Below are 16,893 nucleotides of genomic sequence, written 5' to 3'. Positions count from 1 at the left end.
AGCTTGGCCCGGGTCCGGGTTGCATGGGGTAGTAGTTGACCGCCTTCCCAAACGGGGGGCCCCTGCGACAACTGGAAAGCTGGAAAGCCAAGCGAATTCAACAGCGGCAGCTTGCTCAGCTGGGCCATTCAATCAATCCACTGTAACTTGGAACTCTCTCGACTTCACTTAACAAATTAACTACAACACAACCCTTCCAGTGAAAACTCTTTTACCCGCACTGATCAAACCATGGATATTGATGACGAAGACGATTTCTACGCCCCAGAGGAACCCCAACCTCCCTCACAACCAGCGCCAGCAGAAGCTGCCCCGGTATCAAAGAAGGATGCAAACGAAGAACTAGAGTCGGGCGAGGAGGAGGACGAAGGGGGGGCGATGGACGAGGATGAGGATTCTGTACGCACTGCGGCACCGCGTCATTCTTCCCCATCAATTGGCTAATCAGAGCCCAGGATATCGACATCATCACAGAACGAAAGGACGGGTCAAACCCGGCCCCTCCACCGTGAGCCTCGAGACCCCCGCTCTCCCGTCGTCGCACGGAGGAAGCCGACTAACCCGGCGGTCTAGTCAATCCCGCTACAGCGAGATAAAGAACATACCTCAACGTACGGCAACCTCCGATGGAGCGACAACCACCACCAGTCGGAAACCCGCATCGGCGCAGCAGACCTCGGCTCCATCAACAGAAACCACCGCCCCCGTGTCCACCTCCAAGCTCGACATCAACGCGATCCCAATCCACCAGCCCTCCGGCAAGCCGCTCACGCAGGTCAACATCGACACGGACCTACCCGAGGACCACGAGAGACCGTGGCGCAAGCCGGGCACGGACCTGTCGGACTACTTCAACTACGGCTTCGACGAGTTCACGTGGGCGCTGTACGCGCAGAAGCAGGAGACCCTGCGGAGCGAGTACAACCCCGAGGCGATCGCGGCCAGCAACAAGAAGATGATCGAGGACATGACCAACATGATGATGATGGGCGGCCTGGGGCTGCCGCCGCCGCCGGTGCCGGGCGGGCCCGTGGGACCGGGCGGCGCCGGGGCGGGGCAACCCGGGGGCGGGGTCGGGCCGGGCGTCGGTGGGGTCGGCCAGATGCCCGGCATGGAGGGCATGCCGCCCGAGATGCAGGCCATGATGCAGCAGATGATGGCCGGCGGGATGGACCCGAGCCAGATGGATATGGGGGCCATGGCGGGCATGTTTGGCGGGGGCGGTGGAGGTGCCGGCGGGCCGGGACAAGGCGGTCAGGGACAGGGCTTTGGCGGAGGGTTCGGCGACGGGCAGGGCCAAGGATACGGCGGCTATGGGCAACAGATGGGAGGTGGTGGAGGTGGTGGCGGGAGAGGGGGCAGGGGAAGAGGCAGGAGGTGGTAGGCCAGCTTGGGCTAATCGATACCCAAAAGGAGAACAAAAAAAAAGAGGAGATTTTTGTTTTGCGCACTCATATGTGGCAATCCGTGTCTATCATTTTCCAACATTTTTTTTTATCAAGTGGTGTTTTACTACAGAAGAACTGACTATACATTGGAACCGACCGGCTAGCGCAGGAACCGGTTTCGAGCGTATGCAGCAGGCCGATGCTGTACTATTCACAGCTTTCCTCGTACCGAACAACCTTGCGAGACAAGCTGCACTATATAGTTTGGTTGGTTGTGGACACTATTTCCGCATATACCAGGGCAAGACAACCTATGGGCCCGAAGCAGCAGCCGATGGAGCAGCCGTCGCGGGCGTTTCTGCGCGGGCCGGTTTTGACCCGGCAGCAGCATCCCGGCCAGCTCTTATCTGCTGGCTCTCCTTCTCCTCCAAATCCGCACCACCCGAAATGTTCAGCCGCGCGAGGGCCTCGAGCGCAAACGTGTTGCGCGCCTTCTCCGCCGCCGACTGCGGCGTGTCCCCGAAGCAGTCGCGCGCGTCGAGCGCGGCGCCCTTGGCGATCAGCTTATGGATCGTGTGCATGCGCGCGCGGCCCCGCGTCTCGTCGTCGTCGCCTTTCTCGGCCGGCTCGCCCACCGGCTGCGCCGAGCGCATGCAGCACATGTGCAGGGGCGTGAGGCAGCCGCCCTTCATGAGGGCGATGAACCCGCGCCGGGGGTCCGCGCCGAGGTCGAGCAGCCGGTCGGCGACGTCGAAGTGGCCGAGCCGGCAGGCCTCGCCGAGAGGGGTGATGGCCGTGTAGGGGATGTACATCTTGGTCTCGCAGTGGATGTCGGCGCCGCGCTCCAGGAGGAGGGGCACGGTGCTGTCCCAGCGGCGGTTGGCGTAGGCGTGGTAGAAGGGCGTGGTGGTGCGGTCGTCCTTGGCGTCGACGTCGGTCTGGATCTTGTTGTCGAGGATGTGGCGCACCAGATCGGTCAGGCCCATGCCCGCGGCATGGTGCAGTGCCGTCGACCCGTAGCCGTCGGCACCTGGCATATCCACCGAGTCTCCCGGTCCGGAGATCGTCCCGTCGCTTGTCGCCTCCATCTTGATGGATGCGCCGCTCGAGAGGAGCAGCTTGGCGGTGTCGGTATGCGAGTGGCAGATGGCGACGTGGAGGGGTGTCCACCTGGGATCGTCGGCGTCGGGGTCGGGACTCTCCAGCGCGTTCAGCAGGCCGTATTGCGGGGTGCATGCGCAAAAGTGGCGGGACCCGACGTTGACCGCGGCCCCCTTGGACAAGAGGATCCTGAGGACTTCGTTGTGGCCGCCACGGGCGGCGAGGTGGACCGCATTGTACGAGCGTTCCACCGTGTCCGGGGTTGGTGATGGTGACGGCTCTGTGACGGAGGACGCATCACTTGGCTGCGACAGATCTTGGTCATCCTCGGACGAGACCACCGAGTCGAGGTCCGAAGAACTCGGGGCCTGTGTCGAGGGGCCGACAGTGGATATGCTGGAGGGGGTATCGGCATGGTCGATCTCGGCGCCGGGGCCGGGAGACCATGGAATACGGCTGATGGTCGGTCCCTTCCCCCAGTCCCACGTGGCCCATCGCGCCTTGGGTCTGCCCGCGACGGCATCGGCCCGGGCGGCGGCGGCGGCTCTCTTCCACTCCTCCGCGGGCACCTCTTCACTGAACCCTTGGTTGGGATCGCAGCCGGCGGCCAGCGCCATTCGCAGCGTCGACACCAAGCCGTGGTTTGCGGCCCATGCTACTGGCCGTCCGTCGCAGCACAGGGCTGCGCGCTTGTAAAGGAGCGGGTTCGCGATGCCGTAGAGTCGCCGATTAGTGAGCGCGAGGGCCGCGATATCCTCGACGCGATCCAGGTCGTTGATGACAAAAACAAGTAGCTCTATTGGTAAGGCGTTGAGGGTGTGCGACGACGAGAACAACGACGGCGACGCCATGTCGAAATGTGGCCCGGGACTGCCGGTCGCTGACCGCGGTGTGACAGCTTCAATTGCAACAGTGCCTAGATGCTGCAGCCCGCGCAACCACTCATGATACAATGTACTGGAGGTAGCACTGATGTGGTTCTTTTTGTTCTTTTTTTTTTTTTTTTTTCCTGTTACTTTTTTTCCCCCTTTCTTCCCCAAACACTCCCAACTTAGCGGGAGGGAACGAGCGGCAAAGAAAGGCGACGGATTGGGGCCGATGAGGTGCGCTGTCCGCTCGGCAGCGGCCCTGGCGGAACAATGTCCAGCCGGCGCATTGATCTCTTTGAGGTCTTGGCCGCGCCGTCCCAATTTGCTCGAGTTGATCATCACCATGTCCGTGGCTTGAAGCAACGAATGAGCGGCGGTCTGGATGCGGCTGGTTCCGATGATCTCTAGCCTAATATCGGAGTCAATCACCATCAGACTTTGCTCGCTTCTCTTTTCGGAAATCGCGTCGTCGTCGTCATCGTTGTCGTCGACAGCTACTGATAAGGACGCGGCTCCAGGATGACCTCGAGAAACTGCGGAGAACAGCACTAGATGAAGCAAGCAGAGGGAACCCCCCCAAAAAAGAAATCGTAAACAAAAAAAAGAGAACGGCGTTCTTTGGACCTTGTTGCATGTGGTAATCACGTCAGGTTGCGCATAAATCATGGCCATTTCTGGCCCAGGACGGCTCCATTTCAATGATGGCCCATGCTCTCTGGACTTTTTGTCACGCCGCTGGCTCAAAAGTCCTCCAGCTTATACACCTCATATGCAGGTTCCTCATACGGATGTGCCCTGTGTGGTTGTGCGATCGTCAGCCTTCCAATGCTCTCTCTCTCTCGCGCGAGCTTCAGACCAAGGCTGCCAAGGCCAACTCACTTCTTGAGCGCGGAGACCGCGTTGCGAGCAACCTCCTCGCCGACGCACAGCGTCTCGACTCTCGCTTCCTCGACGTGCTCCAGCTCACCGACCTGGCCGATATGTGGGTTAGCCGCGTCGCCCGGCCGGAATTGCCCGGTGCCGAGCACGGTAAAGCAGCACTCGGTGTAGTTCCCTGAGCCGGGGTATCGCCCAGCCCCGGCGGCGAAGATGGCTGCCTTGCACGCCTCGAGGGCAGCGGGCGGCACAGTAAAAACGAGCTTGTAGCGGGTGAGCGCGGACGCCATTATTTTTTTTTTTTTTTGGCCTGTAGATGTGTGATGGGCCAATGTCGAGAAATGAAGGTTTGAAGTTGCCAGCGATGGAAGATCGGAGAGGAAGGATAGATGCATCAAGAAACCTGCGGGGCCGCCGCGGGACGGGTAAAGGTGGGGTATAACTAGGGCTGCCTGTTGTTCCACCCTCCATCGTCGCTTCGTGTTCTGGAGCTTGTTTTCTTTTATTTTCTCCTCGGGACGCTGGTCACTAACGTGGAATGAAACCCACAACAGAAACGATGATCCTGCACATCAGACAACCTTATTTAAGTGGAACGAACCACGTAACTACTAGCATTGCTACCCCAGTACGAACGAGGCAGGAGAATAAGCCCGGGACCGCTCCCTGTAACGAAATCGTGCCAGTAGTGTACTGTACATACATACAGCACGGTACTGTACCCTTGCCATCAGCACTCAGGCCACACCGATAACGCAGCCAATCTCGTTTGGTTTTACCCGGTGGTTAGTTGCTGACTAATTAGTTCAGGACTACCACCTGCCGGGAGACAGGTGGTAGTCTGAACTAATTAGTCACACCACCGGGTAGTGTACGGAGGAATCCGTATGTAGTTCAACCTGGAAGGTTCATTGCCCCAGTCGCCTAGCCCAACGCGAGAACAAAGAGAATCGGCGAAAGCGTTTTTAGAGCGAAAAAAAAAGAGAAGGAAGAAAACGAGAAAATGAAAACGAGAAAAACCGGTTGACGACTCTCCGGTCAAGCAAGCAAGGGACCCACCGCCCGATTCCGGTCCCGATTCCAACACGCCGTCATCGCTCCCCGTCACCTCACCCCCTAGGGTCTGTCTACGGGTTGTCCCCACGGAGAGCAGGGCCAGAGACCGATCAGCCGATGATGCTTACCAGAGCCGGAACGGTCTCGCCCTGCCGTTGGCGCCGGCCGTAGCGACGCTGCTGGTCGGCGGCGGCGGCGGCGGCGGCAGGGAAGAGGAAGACGGCACACCCTCCCCGCCACCGCCGCTCGTGGGCGGAGCCGAGGTTGAAGGCGGGGGAGGCGGGGGCGAGGAGGTCGACGTGGGTGGCTGAGAGGATGAGTGGGGAGGGGAGTGCGGATGGGAGTGACTGGTTGACGGCTCAGAGCTGGTCGTGCTAGTCTCGCCCGGCGGCTCGCTGGTGCAGGTGCAGGTGCTTGTGGATATGGATGTGGATGTGGTGTTGCACGGGGGCTCGCTGCTGGAGCTGCTGTGACTATGGGACTTGGTATGGGTGTGGGATTTGGTGTGGTTGTGGGAGCTGGTCACCGTCGTGGAGGAGCAATCCTCGGTCTCGGACGAAGAGGAGGAGGTGGAGGTCGCGCTGCAGCTGGTGCTGCTACTGCTGCTAGTGCTGGTGCTGGTGCTGGAGGGCGGGGTGGAAGTGGACGACTCGCACCCGGTCGGCTCCACGATCGAATAGCTGGTTGGACACCCAATGCTCCGGCACGGCTCATGGCAAGGGAAAGCTGTGTAGGACGTCGCCGGCGGATTTGGGCAGTCGCAGCTTCGTGTCACCGTGCTCACCACGGAGCACGATGGGTAGAGGTAGCCACAGGTGCGGCACAGGTCCGTGGTAACGGTGAGGGTAGGACAGCCGCTCGTGTGCGAGGGAGGTTTGGTGGTATGGTGGTCTCCGGTAGCGGCAGCGGGCGCGATGCTGTGAGAGCGAGGTCAGCGAGGCTGATTTGACGCATGCTGGCCGCTTAACGGGCGACACTTACAGCCCGGCTCCCACGATAAGCAGGATTGCAAGCGAGTGCATCTTGATGATATATGATATCGAGTGTCAAGTTAAACGTTAAACCTGAGTGTAACGATTTCGTTTGAAGAAGGGTTCCATGGCTCCTGATCCGGGGCGGACGGCTCATCTTATCCCAAGAAGTCTGGAAGGGCAAGCAACCTATTCTATCAGCCATCTCTCTCGCTAATCTGGATGCGAACATCCGGTGACGATGGTTCTGAGTCCATATTTGCGGTTGGGTTCGCTATACAACCGTTAGCTCCAGCGATCAAAAGTGCCGTGGAGTGACAGCGCAAAGAGACCGGGGCAGGACGACGCGGGGTTCCAAGGGCGGTAATTGGCCAAAAGGATACCAAGCCGGCGGGCCGAATCTCGTATTGGAGAACGCCACATTTCCGGTGATTCGCTGCGGTCTCGTGGAGTAGAAAAGGGAAAGGTAGGGGAGGGGGGGGGTGGAAGAGAAGAAAGTGTTAGTTCCAAGTCTCTGGAACGGTGCAGCCACACCACCACCTCCACAATCTTCGACGTGGTCAGCACCTGTTCGCGTCTCGATAGTTCGAGGAAATCCTCCACCTCCTTCGCCCTCCCGAACTCCTCTAGCCGATACCTACCGGTTAAGTGCGGCCAAGTTGGAATGCTCCCATTCGGTTATAATGGACCCCTTTCGTATCTCAAGAAAATGAAAGATTGATTCGTGAATCGAAACTTTTGCTCAGCTTAGATCGAGCCACCTCCGTTTCCAAGGCTGCCCTGTTCTTTTCTCAGGTGATATCGGAACAGGGATGGCTCTGTAGTGGGGTTATCCAACTGGGGTTTTCTAAATCTAAAAACCTGCTTTGTTCTCTCCAGAAGCTCGTGTGCTGATGAGACCAATGGCACGAGCGCCACGGTTCGTTAACTGTCTCTTGGCTCATCCATCCACTAGTTCATGCATGGTCACATGGTGGGATATGTTCGTGAAAATGAATTCAGAAACGGCAGAGCAGGGGCATCAGGAATGGCGACTAGAGGAGACGAGATCCAATTTGGGCAACGGTATCTTCGGCGAAGGCTGCCCGCCCAATGTGCGTGTGGAGGAGCGGTCTCCTCGGCCAGACTCTCCTCCCTGTTGGTGTAAACATTTTAGTACGAATGTTGAAGCCAATATTCCCCGTACGGCCTCTTCCGGATGAGCCATGCGAGAGGCTATCCTTACCAGATGGACGCTGAATCATTCCCGTACACAACACACCCTAGGAACCCCGTTTCCAGTACGCACTCCAGGGTCTAAGTATTAATAGTTTGTAGCGCTCTAAGCCAACCACGCAGCCAATTGCTTGTCAGATCTTGGACCATCGTAGCATCACGGCCGCAGCGATGACAGGCAAGACACTGACCAGCTCGCCCAAGCCGGCAAGCTCGGGCGGGATCCTGGCGTGGACAAATGCGCCGGCGGCGAGCAGGATGGCAAAGAGGTTGTAGACAAAGCTCCAGCCGAAGTTGAAGGCGATCCTTCGAATCGACTTCTCGCTCACGGCGAGGATGGTGAGGATACCGGCGAGCTTGGGGCGCATGAGGACGACGTCAGCCGCCGAGTTGGCGACGTCGGTCCCGCCCTCGTTCATGTGCACGCCGATGGTGGCCTGGGCTAGCGCAACCGCGTCATTGGTACCATCGCCGCAAAACAGAACGACTGGCTTCTTGCGCTTTGTGGTTTGATTCGGGGAGAGGGTGCCCCCAAGAAGTCCTTTAATGTACGCTTGCTTGTCAGAGGGGGTACAGCGAGATCGGAGGTTGGTCTCGGCAATGCCCAACTGTGCGCCTACGGAGCGCACGGCACCGTCGTCGTCGCCCGAGATGATGTGGACCGATATGCCACGTTCGAGCAAGGTCTTGACCGTAGAAGCGGCGTCTGGTCGAATCGAGTCTTGGAGACCAAAGACTGCGGCAACAGAACCGGCGATGGTGAAGCAGAATGCCGTGTATCCTTGCGACAAAACCGACTGTACTTCTGGATCGGAATCGAGGTTGAGCCACCGTGAATTACCCGCCCGAAGGAGCGAGCCAGACCCCTCGACAACGCCTTCGACACCCCTTCCTGTCAGGGTCTTCGGCTCAGATACCAGTGAGGGAGACACGCCTTGCGTCTTTAGGTGGGTTGCTACGGCAGCAGAGACGGGGTGTTTGATGCTCCCTACCAGGCCGAGAAGCAGTGACTTGGTGGTGTCTTGGTTACCTTCCGCATACCACTCTCGAGCCACTGATAGCTTGCCTTCGGTGATGGTGCCGGTTTTGTCGAGAATAACATGAGACGTCCTATGGGCGACCTCGATGCTCTCCGCCGATCTGAAAGTGACACCTCGCTCGGCGGCAACACCGCTCGCAATGACGATGACCATAGGGACCGCAAGGCCAATAGCACAGGGGCAAGACACGATCAGGACTGCGATTGCGTAGGTGATTGCTCGAACCGTAGCCTCCTTTCCCGGTTGTTGGCGAACAGCAACACCGATGGCAATCCAGACAGCCAACGTGATAATCGTCAGGGCAACGACAACCGGGACAAAGTAGCTCGCAACACGGTCTGCGAGGTCCTGGATTTTTGGCTTAGATAACTTTGCCTCGTCGACCATGCCGGCGATGGTACTAATAGTATTGTCGCCAGGGAGTCGCGTCACCCGAACGCGCAGCGTGCCCGATCCGTTCACCGATCCGGCAATGACTGGAGATCTGGCGTGTTTCTCCACCGGCCTGGACTCACCGGTGATCATGGACTCGTCTACTTCGGATGAGCCTGACACTACCGTGCCATCGGTAGGGATTCTCGAATCAGGAACGACCTTAAAAACATCCCCATACTGAAGAAGGCGGGCGTCGATCTCCGTTTCCTCTCCGTCGTCGTTCACGAGGAGGGCGGTAGGGGTCTGCAGAGATCGTACGGAGATGGACTTCACGGCTTTTTGACGGGCCAAGGCAGCGACCCATCGGCCGACCATGATCAGGGTGACCAGCAGGGTGCTCGTTTCGAAGAATTCGCCCGTCGGCAGTGGCCGGCCCGATACGAGGTAGCCGAACGAGACCAGCGAGAATATGTAAGCCGTGCTAGTGCTCAAAACAATGAGCAAGTCCATTTCAATGATTCTTGAGAATATGAAACTCTTGAGGGCCTTCGGGTAAAAGGGTCCCGCGATGACGAACTGAACGATCGTTGCCAATGCCAAGGATGCCGAGTCGTACGCGATGTCGCGTTCGGGAAGCGGAGCCCAAGCCATAACCAGAACAGGGACAGTAAGGCACGCGGAGAGTAAGGTCATGTAGCCGACGTGACGAACATGCCTACTGCCTGCTTCGAGCGTGAGGTCGGGGCGGGGCGGCGCGAGATTGACCTGGCCGTCGCCCCAACCGTGTCGAACGAGATCCCGAGCTCCAATGATCTTGGGGTCGAAGCTGACATTGACGGTCTTTTTGTCCACGAGTCTGACTTCGGTAACCCCGTCCGGCCAAGGTCGGTTGATGAGAGCGGCCGCATCGCCATCCGGAGCGAGGATATCGAGGCTTGAGCCTTTGTTCGTAACCCTCTCGCACTTAAACTCAGTCGTTCTCTCGAGATGCTTCATGACGTCGACCACAGAAGCAGCACCGATCACGTCAAACTCGGCGCGAGAAAGGACCAAACTGGTCTTCAGATTCCTGACCGCCGGGTGGACGCCGAGGGTCCGGACTAGTTTTGTCTCACAACCAGTGCACGTCATACCAGAGATGCTGAGAATGACGTGTTCCTTTTCATTTCGCGCGAAAGCCTTCTCGAGATCGGTGGTGGCGTTCGCTACGTCCGAAAGAAATTCCTTCACCTCATTGACGTGACCGACCGGTCGCTCTTCGGCGCAGCAGGAATCAGCGCAAGAGCCCGCAATTCTAGGAGGCTCAGGAGCGGCAGCCTCCGTCCCATCGGAGGAGCTGCGACATTCATTCTTTTTCCTTGAGCCCGGTCGCTTCTTGGTGGAGCAACAGGCTGCATCCGCGCCGCTAGCAACGCAGCACGAATCGGCAGATGTGCGGGAACGCAACGCTGACTCCTTAGAGCGGCGGCGGCGGCGGCGAGCGCTGCCGGTGGACGGACGGCGAGAAGGCAGGCAGCAAGACTCTTGTCCGAGGGCGATCAGGGCACGGCAGATACAGCCGAGAGCCTCGAGTCTCTCTGCGTACGTCAGGCGGGCCTTGTTCGCATGCTCGGCGCACGGCTTGCCGTCCTTAGCTCGGCCGCAGGTGGAGATAGTCGAACCTGCGAGACATGTCAATCACCGAATCAACACGTGCGGGAGGGGAACAAAAGAAGGGGAATTGAGGCGGTGGAGAGCTTACTGTCGGCTGTAAGGTCGCACGCGTACTTCTCGCATTCGCGCAGTGCGAGGCGATCGAGGCAGGACTGGTCGCAGCAGGGAGCTGGTTTGCCCTCGCAGCAGCTGGACTTGTGTATGTCTTCGGGTCGCGGCGGCTTCGGCACAGGCGCAGGCGCAGGCGCAGGCGCAGAGCAGCAGCCCTTGTTGTTGCAGCCGGGCGCTGATGGCTTGGGAGCGCAGCAGTCGTCCTCCTCGATAGGCTCATCACGCGCGGCGCCAGCAAGGCCGGGCTGGTCGGAGTTCTCGCCGGCTATCGTGTTCGCGCCGTCGCAGCAGCTGTCCCCATCATCCTGGTCCGGAGTGGAAGCGGGGTTGGAGTTAGGCTGCTCGGGAGGAGGAGGTGAAGCTGGCTTCCCACAACAACCGGAGCTGCAAGCCATGATTGACAATTGCACAGTGTCGGAATCTCCGAGAGAATGTTGCGAAGATTGCAAAAACTTGGTTGGTTAGGAAATGACCTGGATCAGAACTGCAAGTGCCTGATTGTCAACTGATGGAGGATATCAGCCACCCACTTTCCCCACACTATACGACCATCTTCACAGAAAACACCACTAGCCCCAGATGAAACGCTCAATATTCTATACCCTATATGTAGTGCCTCTACCCATGTGCAACTTCTCCCACTATAGCAATGATATCGTCATCTATAGCCAATTCCGTGCTTATAGGTAATTTTTTACATCTCTGCACTTTCTCAGAGCTTATCCGGACAGATTAGCATGGATACCTGATTAGATAATTAGGCTGGACCTCAGCTGGGCCTTCTGCGGTCCTCTCTGCAGTGCCGCCCAAAATGTGGTACTACATACAGATTCTCCGAGCCAAATAAACATTGGCACAACATTTCACATTCGAATAAGTGGTATAATAATGTTCGGATTTGCGTTAGAGTCTGACAGACAACCAGGGGATCCGAATCGATAACGTCACGTCGAGTTAGAGGATCCATTTGAGTTGATATCTCTAGAGAACAAGTCGCTCACATCAACAATGCTCTCCAATGAATGCCTTCACTGTGGTTATCAAATGCTGTCTCTTGATTCACACTTACGGCAACCACCAGGCGGTTGAAGGGTTTCTATTCAGATGACGACTTGGTGATGTCCTAAGGCATGTACGGATTAATACATACGCGGATAAATAACATGTATAATTACATCCCCGGAGTCTGGTGCGTGGGAATAATACTGATTGATCCATCTCTCGTTGCCCGAAAGGATGGAACTTGAACATGAGGAGGGAAGAAGTCCAGGATGGAAGGTACCTATTTACATGCAAATACGGATTCATATGCAGAATGAAAGACGTCGAAGTTAGGTGGCACCACTAACGAGAACGGCAGCTGGAGCATCTCTGGGACCCGCCTGACGATCTCCGCAACCATGTCCGCTTTGCAGCACCAACGTGCATCGACAATACCAAAAGTATGCCGTGGGATACGCTACACACACTAGAGTACTTCGTAAACTGAAACCAAAACACCTAGTATTTAGGCATGCAACAGACCGGGAGAGGCCAAAGGCTTAGGGTTAATAGGCATGTCTTGGCCGACTCGCGGCGCCGGAACGGTTAATCTCACGAATCACGATCTTCCTCCCCGTTCTCAAGCGACCTGTCGGCATCCCGCTGTCCAGTGCAGTGCAGCCTAATCCCAAAATGGCATCTTACCCCACACAAGCTCGCATTTCTCAGGTGTGCATCCGTTGCTTGTTTTTAACCATCTACTGTGCAATTAGGTATTCCAGCTAACAAAGACCATCTCGTGATCGCACCGACCCTGGACCCCGAAACTCCATCCCTGGTTCGGTAAGGACGCAGCCCATCACATAGCAGAGTGTCATTAGAATCGCGGAACTCCAAGATTCAGTCAAGATATCCTTCGTCTGCCTCCACGATATTTCGATAAGAAAAAAAAAAAAGGTAACTTATCGAACCGAGTTGGGTGGTCGAGGTGGCGATTTTCAAGCACGCTAGCGAGCATGGCTAATGCATGAGAAACAGAATCTGTAATCCGTACATTTTGTACCACATACCATATGTATGTATGTAGTTATGTATGTACTCTAGTACATTACACCAGACACTCCCGATTCAAGACAAGGATGCAGGGCCGCTGCAGGGACGCATCTACGCGGCGGCATTCGCTTGGTTCTGGACTGGTTGGGCCTCACGCAGGGGTTCCAAGGTCGGCATTCGACACTGCTGCCGTGGCACAGCGGCAACTTATTAGTAGCCCGCTTTCGCGATCGATCTCCCAGGCGTCATTGGACGGTTCCTGCACCGAACGGGGAGCACCTCGGACGAACACACACACTTCAACCGGAGAAACATCCGGAGGAACGATTGCCCCCAAGTGACCTGATGTTGAGCGAAAACGACGACACCCTTTGCATTTTTGGTTTTCAGAGGACCTGGAAATCTGGTTTTTGCTGTAATCACTAGCGGACGCCAGGAGCATCCCGGCCGCAGCAGACTGCAGTGAATCGCCCCGAGCCGAACAGTAGCACCAGGGTGCAGAAAAGATGCCAAGCGGCACCCCGCAATCCCAGCTCAAAAAGAAAGCCAGCTTCCGCGACCGTCTGAAGGCATGGCAGAAACCCCCCCAGCCATTGGAAATTGTCACTGAGGAACCCAAACCGCGGTTTGTATACACCCCCACACATGCCGCTGCCGATTTCTCGCGTCTGGCAGTATCGCCCCTGAGCCGTTCTGGGCACCGATTTCCGCCAGACCGTAGGCGACCGAGCCAGGGTGGCGTGTGCGGGAAGGAGGAGGAGGAGGAGGAGGAGGAGCAGTCACCAAGACGGCATTCTCGGCCTGGGACAAACCACCACCCCGACACACCGACAGAATACTCTTATCCATCAGCAAACACCGCCGCACGCGTCCCAGTCAACACCCAGCCCCCAGTATTAGTTCCTAAAGAAGCACAAGCCCAAGGGGATCAAGATCCCGCTCCTCGGTCTGAGCCCCTTTCGGACTATGAGCTATTTATCGCCCGCGCCGAAGCCGAAGACCGCAAGTGGCGCGAAAAGATCCTGCAGAGTATTACCCAGCGGGCCACCGCCGGCCCCTCGACCAACCGGGTGAGACCGAACCCTCATCAGCAATTCGCAACCGCGGTCGTGTCCTCGTCGGCCGGAAGGTCCGTGGAGAAAGGCAGCGACGAGTCGGTACCACCCCGCAAGAACAGCAGTCGCAGCCATCATCATGCCACTAGCAGCGCCAACGGCCCGGAGCAGCGACTCCAGAGGCAGGACCAGGACCAGCGCCGCCCCGGCCCCGCGCAGGGCTCAACCAGCAGCGGAACCCCGGTAGCCGAGAACGCCACGAGCAACAAGAGGCTGTCATCTTCTCGCCCCCAACTCGCACCCGTGCAGCAGTCGTGGCCACCAGGGTCTCCGCAGCTGACTGCGCCCCACGGTGCCACTGGCGGGTTCGTTCCCGCTCCCGAGCACAAGGCTCCGCCCCCGCGAACGCTGCGCAGACAGGCCAGCCTCACGCAGCGGATCGCCCGGTACATCAAGCCGGCGAAGACGGTTGACAACCGACGTGTTGAGCCGCTGGTTGAATGATTCGAAGAGATGCCGTGACCGGATGGTGGTTGATTATGGGATGATTAGGTTTCTCTGTTTTGGGTAGCTTAATTATACAGCGATGAGGGAATTTTAGGGATGAGGATCAGGCGTTTGGTAATTATTCCAGAACATGACCTGAAGGAGGGTTCGTTTTCGTTCTCGGCAAAGACGAATGGCGTCATGAAATTCGCGGCGTGCACAGCGGGTCGAAGCTGTTATTTCTTCATTTCAGAGTCGTCAGAGTCGCACGTGTTGCTTGGCCACATCGCGGTAATTAATAGCTCTTGACAGCAAGCACAAGCGGACCTGGCCCTGGTAATGATCACCAACCTACGCCCCCAAAGCGGACTCTGCTTCTCGAGCTCGAGCTTCAAGTTCATCAGATCGCCCTCTCAGCGGAGAGAGTCCCGTGAAAGACCATAGACCCGGACTCTCTGAAAAGGCTTCAGGCTCGAGAGCTGGCCCAGGTGAACACACCGAGACGGTGTTTGATATTGAGACCGCTCGGTTCCCTGGCTATCTGTTAGTGCTATCCCCTTAAGGGAGAAGAGATACGCGTTAATACGGTTGCAGGGATAAACAGCGAAGGAGAAAGGGAAAGCCGGGGGGGGGGGGGAGAATACGCGGATGGAACAGACCTCGTTGTTATGATAGCAGCCACCAAGTAATTACTGCAACGAGCATCATTAACCTCGGGGTAGTTAACTGCCTTACTACCAGGTACTAGAGGTAAATATTGAAATAAAGTCATTACGGTAGCTGATGCAAGACCAAGCAGACATGCGGCAAAGCAGTTACGCTCATGAACATTCTTACCTAGCTAGTTAAGAATCAGGATTTCTCCTATTCCACACGACTCGAGAACACTAATGTGAGATGGAGCTGGAACACGGTCTTCATCCTGAGTCGGCCGAGCCGCCGAGCCCCCCATAATTCTGCAGCAATAATACCGCAAAAAATGTTCCACATGATTTTAACAGACTTGCCGCTGTGTCTTCAAAAGAGGGCATTCGGAGCTTAATTAAGCAATAGAGGGAGAGGACTCTAGGAGGAGGGGGGAAGGGGTGCAAAAGGGGAGATAATTATTGACTCGGCTGCGGGGGGTCACAGTGCACGTTGGATATTAGGTATGTTTCTATGTTTGTTCTCTAGTTGCGTCGAGGACGATTCTTTCACTTGTACTTGTTGACCAGCTTGAGCAAGGCCTCGCTGACCTCCTTGGGGTTTGTGGCGTTCAGGTAGTGATTGCCCCCGGGGATGATGGTGAGAGTGGCCTCCTTGGACGAGGTGAACAGCTTGATCTGCTCGGCTGGCACCGTGGTCCCAAAGGGCGCGTCGTCGGATCCCTGTGCAAGACAGAGTAGGGTGAGCAATCGTAAAAGTAGTAGGGAAAACAGAGAAGGGGGGTAAAAAAAAAAAAAAAAAAGAGGCAGAGAAAGGGGGAGAGTAGTTAAGGAAAAAGACTCACCTGAAGCCAGTAGACGGGACAAGTGATGTCCCTGACCCTGCGGCAGAGGCCGTCGCGGTCGAGCAGGCAGGCGAGGGCCATCTTGAGCTTGCGCCTCCCCTCGTCACCCCTGTAGACGTCCTTGAGGGTGCTGGTCCAGAAGGAGACGAGGTCGGGGGTGCCGGCGGCGCCGAAGCCGAGGGAGGCGACCATGCCGCACCAGACGTCGTCGACGACGAAGTCGTCCGGGTTCGGGCCCGAGGGGGCGGCCCACTTGTCGTAGAAGGAGGCCAGCAGGGTCTTGGGGTCCCAGCAGCCCTTGGCGCGCGAGTCGGCTGACTCGTAGTCCATCGAGGTGCCGAGCAGGACCAGGCCGCGGATGCGGTCCGGGGCCAGCAGGGCCATGCGGGTGACGATCCAGCCGCCCTGGCTGGTGCCGAGGGCGAAGGCGCGGTCGATGCCGAGCTGGTCCAGGACCTGCAGGGCCATGACGGCCGAGTCCCAGTAGGTGAAGTGCTCGGTCGGGCAGCGGGTGGCGCCGTGGCCGAGCGGCTCGATGGCGAGCAGGTTGACGGCCGACGTGAGCGCCTCGTCCGCAAACTGGTCCCGGTACAGCGACACGGTCGTGCACATCGAGTTGATGAGCACGCACGTCGGCTTGGCCGGGTCGTAGCCCCCGCCCGAGAAGGCGTAGCCGGCCTCGATGCCGCCCAGGTGCGGCACTCGAATCGTCGTCTTCGCCGCCATGGTGGGGTTGGTCAAGCCTCTGGGTAACGTAAGACGAACGTCAAGAAGTGATTAGGAGCGTTATTTTTCTTGGTCTTGTGGGTGTGTTGCTTGTGTGTAAGATCAGGATCCCGTGTCCTATCTGGGGTGCAACTGTTGCTTGTCTTAGCATACATACACATACGCAACAACTCGCAGGCACAAAGGCAGGGCAGCGCAGGGCACTCCCGGGTTTCCTCGCTGAATAGGGGGCTTTGCGGGTGGGGAGGGAGGGAGGGAGGGGAGGGAAGGAGGGAGGAGAGGGGGGTGGAGTGGGCGGAGAACGAATAACAAGTGATCGACCTAATAGCCGTTTCGACGCGGTTTGGAGACCTACCAAGGAGTCAGCGCCGAGAGGGGCCTGCTTCAGGAGGTGGATTCGATCGGGTCTACGGAGTAGCGCGGGAAAAGAGAGCGGGTTAGTGTAGCA

At 57.6% G+C, this 16,893-nt stretch overlaps 6 protein-coding genes across 6 annotated transcripts; 2 read left to right on the top strand and 4 right to left on the bottom strand.

Moving 5' to 3' along the window:
* Nucleotides 1-130: 130 nt before the first annotated feature.
* Nucleotides 131-1,631, top strand: MYCTH_2305507 (uncharacterized protein). Its single transcript, XM_003663473.1, has 3 exons — nt 131-399; nt 456-508; nt 574-1,631. The coding sequence occupies exons 1-3, from the start codon at nt 232-234 to the stop codon at nt 1,382-1,384; spliced, it is 1,032 nt and encodes a 343-aa protein (XP_003663521.1). The 5' UTR covers nt 131-231; the 3' UTR covers nt 1,385-1,631.
* Nucleotide 1,632: 1 nt separating this feature from the next.
* MYCTH_2305506 (uncharacterized protein) lies at nt 1,633-4,332 on the bottom strand. Its single transcript, XM_003663472.1, has 2 exons — nt 4,238-4,332; nt 1,633-4,153 (listed from the first exon to the last, which is right to left on the bottom strand). The coding sequence occupies exon 2, from the start codon at nt 3,338-3,340 to the stop codon at nt 1,700-1,702; it is 1,641 nt and encodes a 546-aa protein (XP_003663520.1). The 5' UTR covers nt 3,341-4,153; nt 4,238-4,332; the 3' UTR covers nt 1,633-1,699.
* A 766-nt stretch (nt 4,333-5,098) lies between these two features.
* MYCTH_2305504 (uncharacterized protein) lies at nt 5,099-6,563 on the bottom strand. Its single transcript, XM_003663471.1, has 2 exons — nt 6,272-6,563; nt 5,099-6,207 (listed from the first exon to the last, which is right to left on the bottom strand). The coding sequence occupies exons 1-2, from the start codon at nt 6,310-6,312 to the stop codon at nt 5,415-5,417; spliced, it is 834 nt and encodes a 277-aa protein (XP_003663519.1). The 5' UTR covers nt 6,313-6,563; the 3' UTR covers nt 5,099-5,414.
* A 1,047-nt stretch (nt 6,564-7,610) lies between these two features.
* On the bottom strand, nt 7,611-11,050 carry MYCTH_2061857 (uncharacterized protein; the record flags this gene model as incomplete). Its single annotated transcript, XM_003663470.1, has 2 exons — nt 7,611-10,552; nt 10,633-11,050. 2 exons carry the CDS (start codon nt 11,048-11,050, stop codon nt 7,611-7,613), a joined length of 3,360 nt encoding a protein of 1,119 aa, XP_003663518.1.
* A 2,145-nt stretch (nt 11,051-13,195) lies between these two features.
* On the top strand, nt 13,196-14,248 carry MYCTH_2118714 (uncharacterized protein; the record flags this gene model as incomplete). The annotated part of the gene is made up of 1 exon (XM_003663469.1): nt 13,196-14,248. One exon carries the CDS (start codon nt 13,196-13,198, stop codon nt 14,246-14,248), a length of 1,053 nt encoding a protein of 350 aa, XP_003663517.1.
* Nucleotides 14,249-15,096: 848 nt separating this feature from the next.
* On the bottom strand, nt 15,097-16,742 carry MYCTH_2305501 (uncharacterized protein). The gene is made up of 2 exons (XM_003663468.1): nt 15,720-16,742; nt 15,097-15,597 (listed from the first exon to the last, which is right to left on the bottom strand). The coding sequence occupies exons 1-2, from the start codon at nt 16,443-16,445 to the stop codon at nt 15,424-15,426; spliced, it is 900 nt and encodes a 299-aa protein (XP_003663516.1). The 5' UTR covers nt 16,446-16,742; the 3' UTR covers nt 15,097-15,423.
* Between the last annotated feature and the right edge of the window lie 151 nt (nt 16,743-16,893).

Source organism: Thermothelomyces thermophilus, chromosome 3 (assembly GCF_000226095.1).
Source record: "Thermothelomyces thermophilus ATCC 42464 chromosome 3, complete sequence".
Taxonomy (NCBI): domain Eukaryota; kingdom Fungi; phylum Ascomycota; class Sordariomycetes; order Sordariales; family Chaetomiaceae; genus Thermothelomyces; species Thermothelomyces thermophilus.
The sequence above is the reverse complement of the archived record's forward strand: the minus strand, read 5'-3'. Positions and strand labels throughout refer to the sequence as shown.

What these genes read in the sequence shown, in the direction of transcription:
- MYCTH_2305506 (XM_003663472.1), bottom strand. Translation starts at nt 3,340, where the DNA reads ATGGCGTCGCCGTCGTTGTTCTCGTCGTCGCACACCCTCAACGCCTTA.
- MYCTH_2305504 (XM_003663471.1), bottom strand. Translation starts at nt 6,312, where the DNA reads ATGCACTCGCTTGCAATCCTGCTTATCGTGGGAGCCGGGCT. An exon ending in CTTATCGTGGGAGCCGGGCT is followed by an intron (nt 6,208 to 6,271) that starts GTAAGTGTCGCC and finishes TCGCTCTCACAG; the next exon opens with CATCGCGCCCGCTGCCGCTA.
- MYCTH_2305507 (XM_003663473.1), top strand. Translation starts at nt 232, where the DNA reads ATGGATATTGATGACGAAGACGATTTCTACGCCCCAGAGGAACCCCAA. An exon ending in TGGACGAGGATGAGGATTCT is followed by an intron (nt 400 to 455) that starts GTACGCACTGCG and finishes ATCAGAGCCCAG; the next exon opens with GATATCGACATCATCACAGA. An exon ending in TCAAACCCGGCCCCTCCACC is followed by an intron (nt 509 to 573) that starts GTGAGCCTCGAG and finishes CCGGCGGTCTAG; the next exon opens with TCAATCCCGCTACAGCGAGA.
- MYCTH_2305501 (XM_003663468.1), bottom strand. Translation starts at nt 16,445, where the DNA reads ATGGCGGCGAAGACGACGATTCGAGTGCCGCACCTGGGCGGCATCGAG. An exon ending in GTCCCGTCTACTGGCTTCAG is followed by an intron (nt 15,598 to 15,719) that starts GTGAGTCTTTTT and finishes TGTCTTGCACAG; the next exon opens with GGATCCGACGACGCGCCCTT.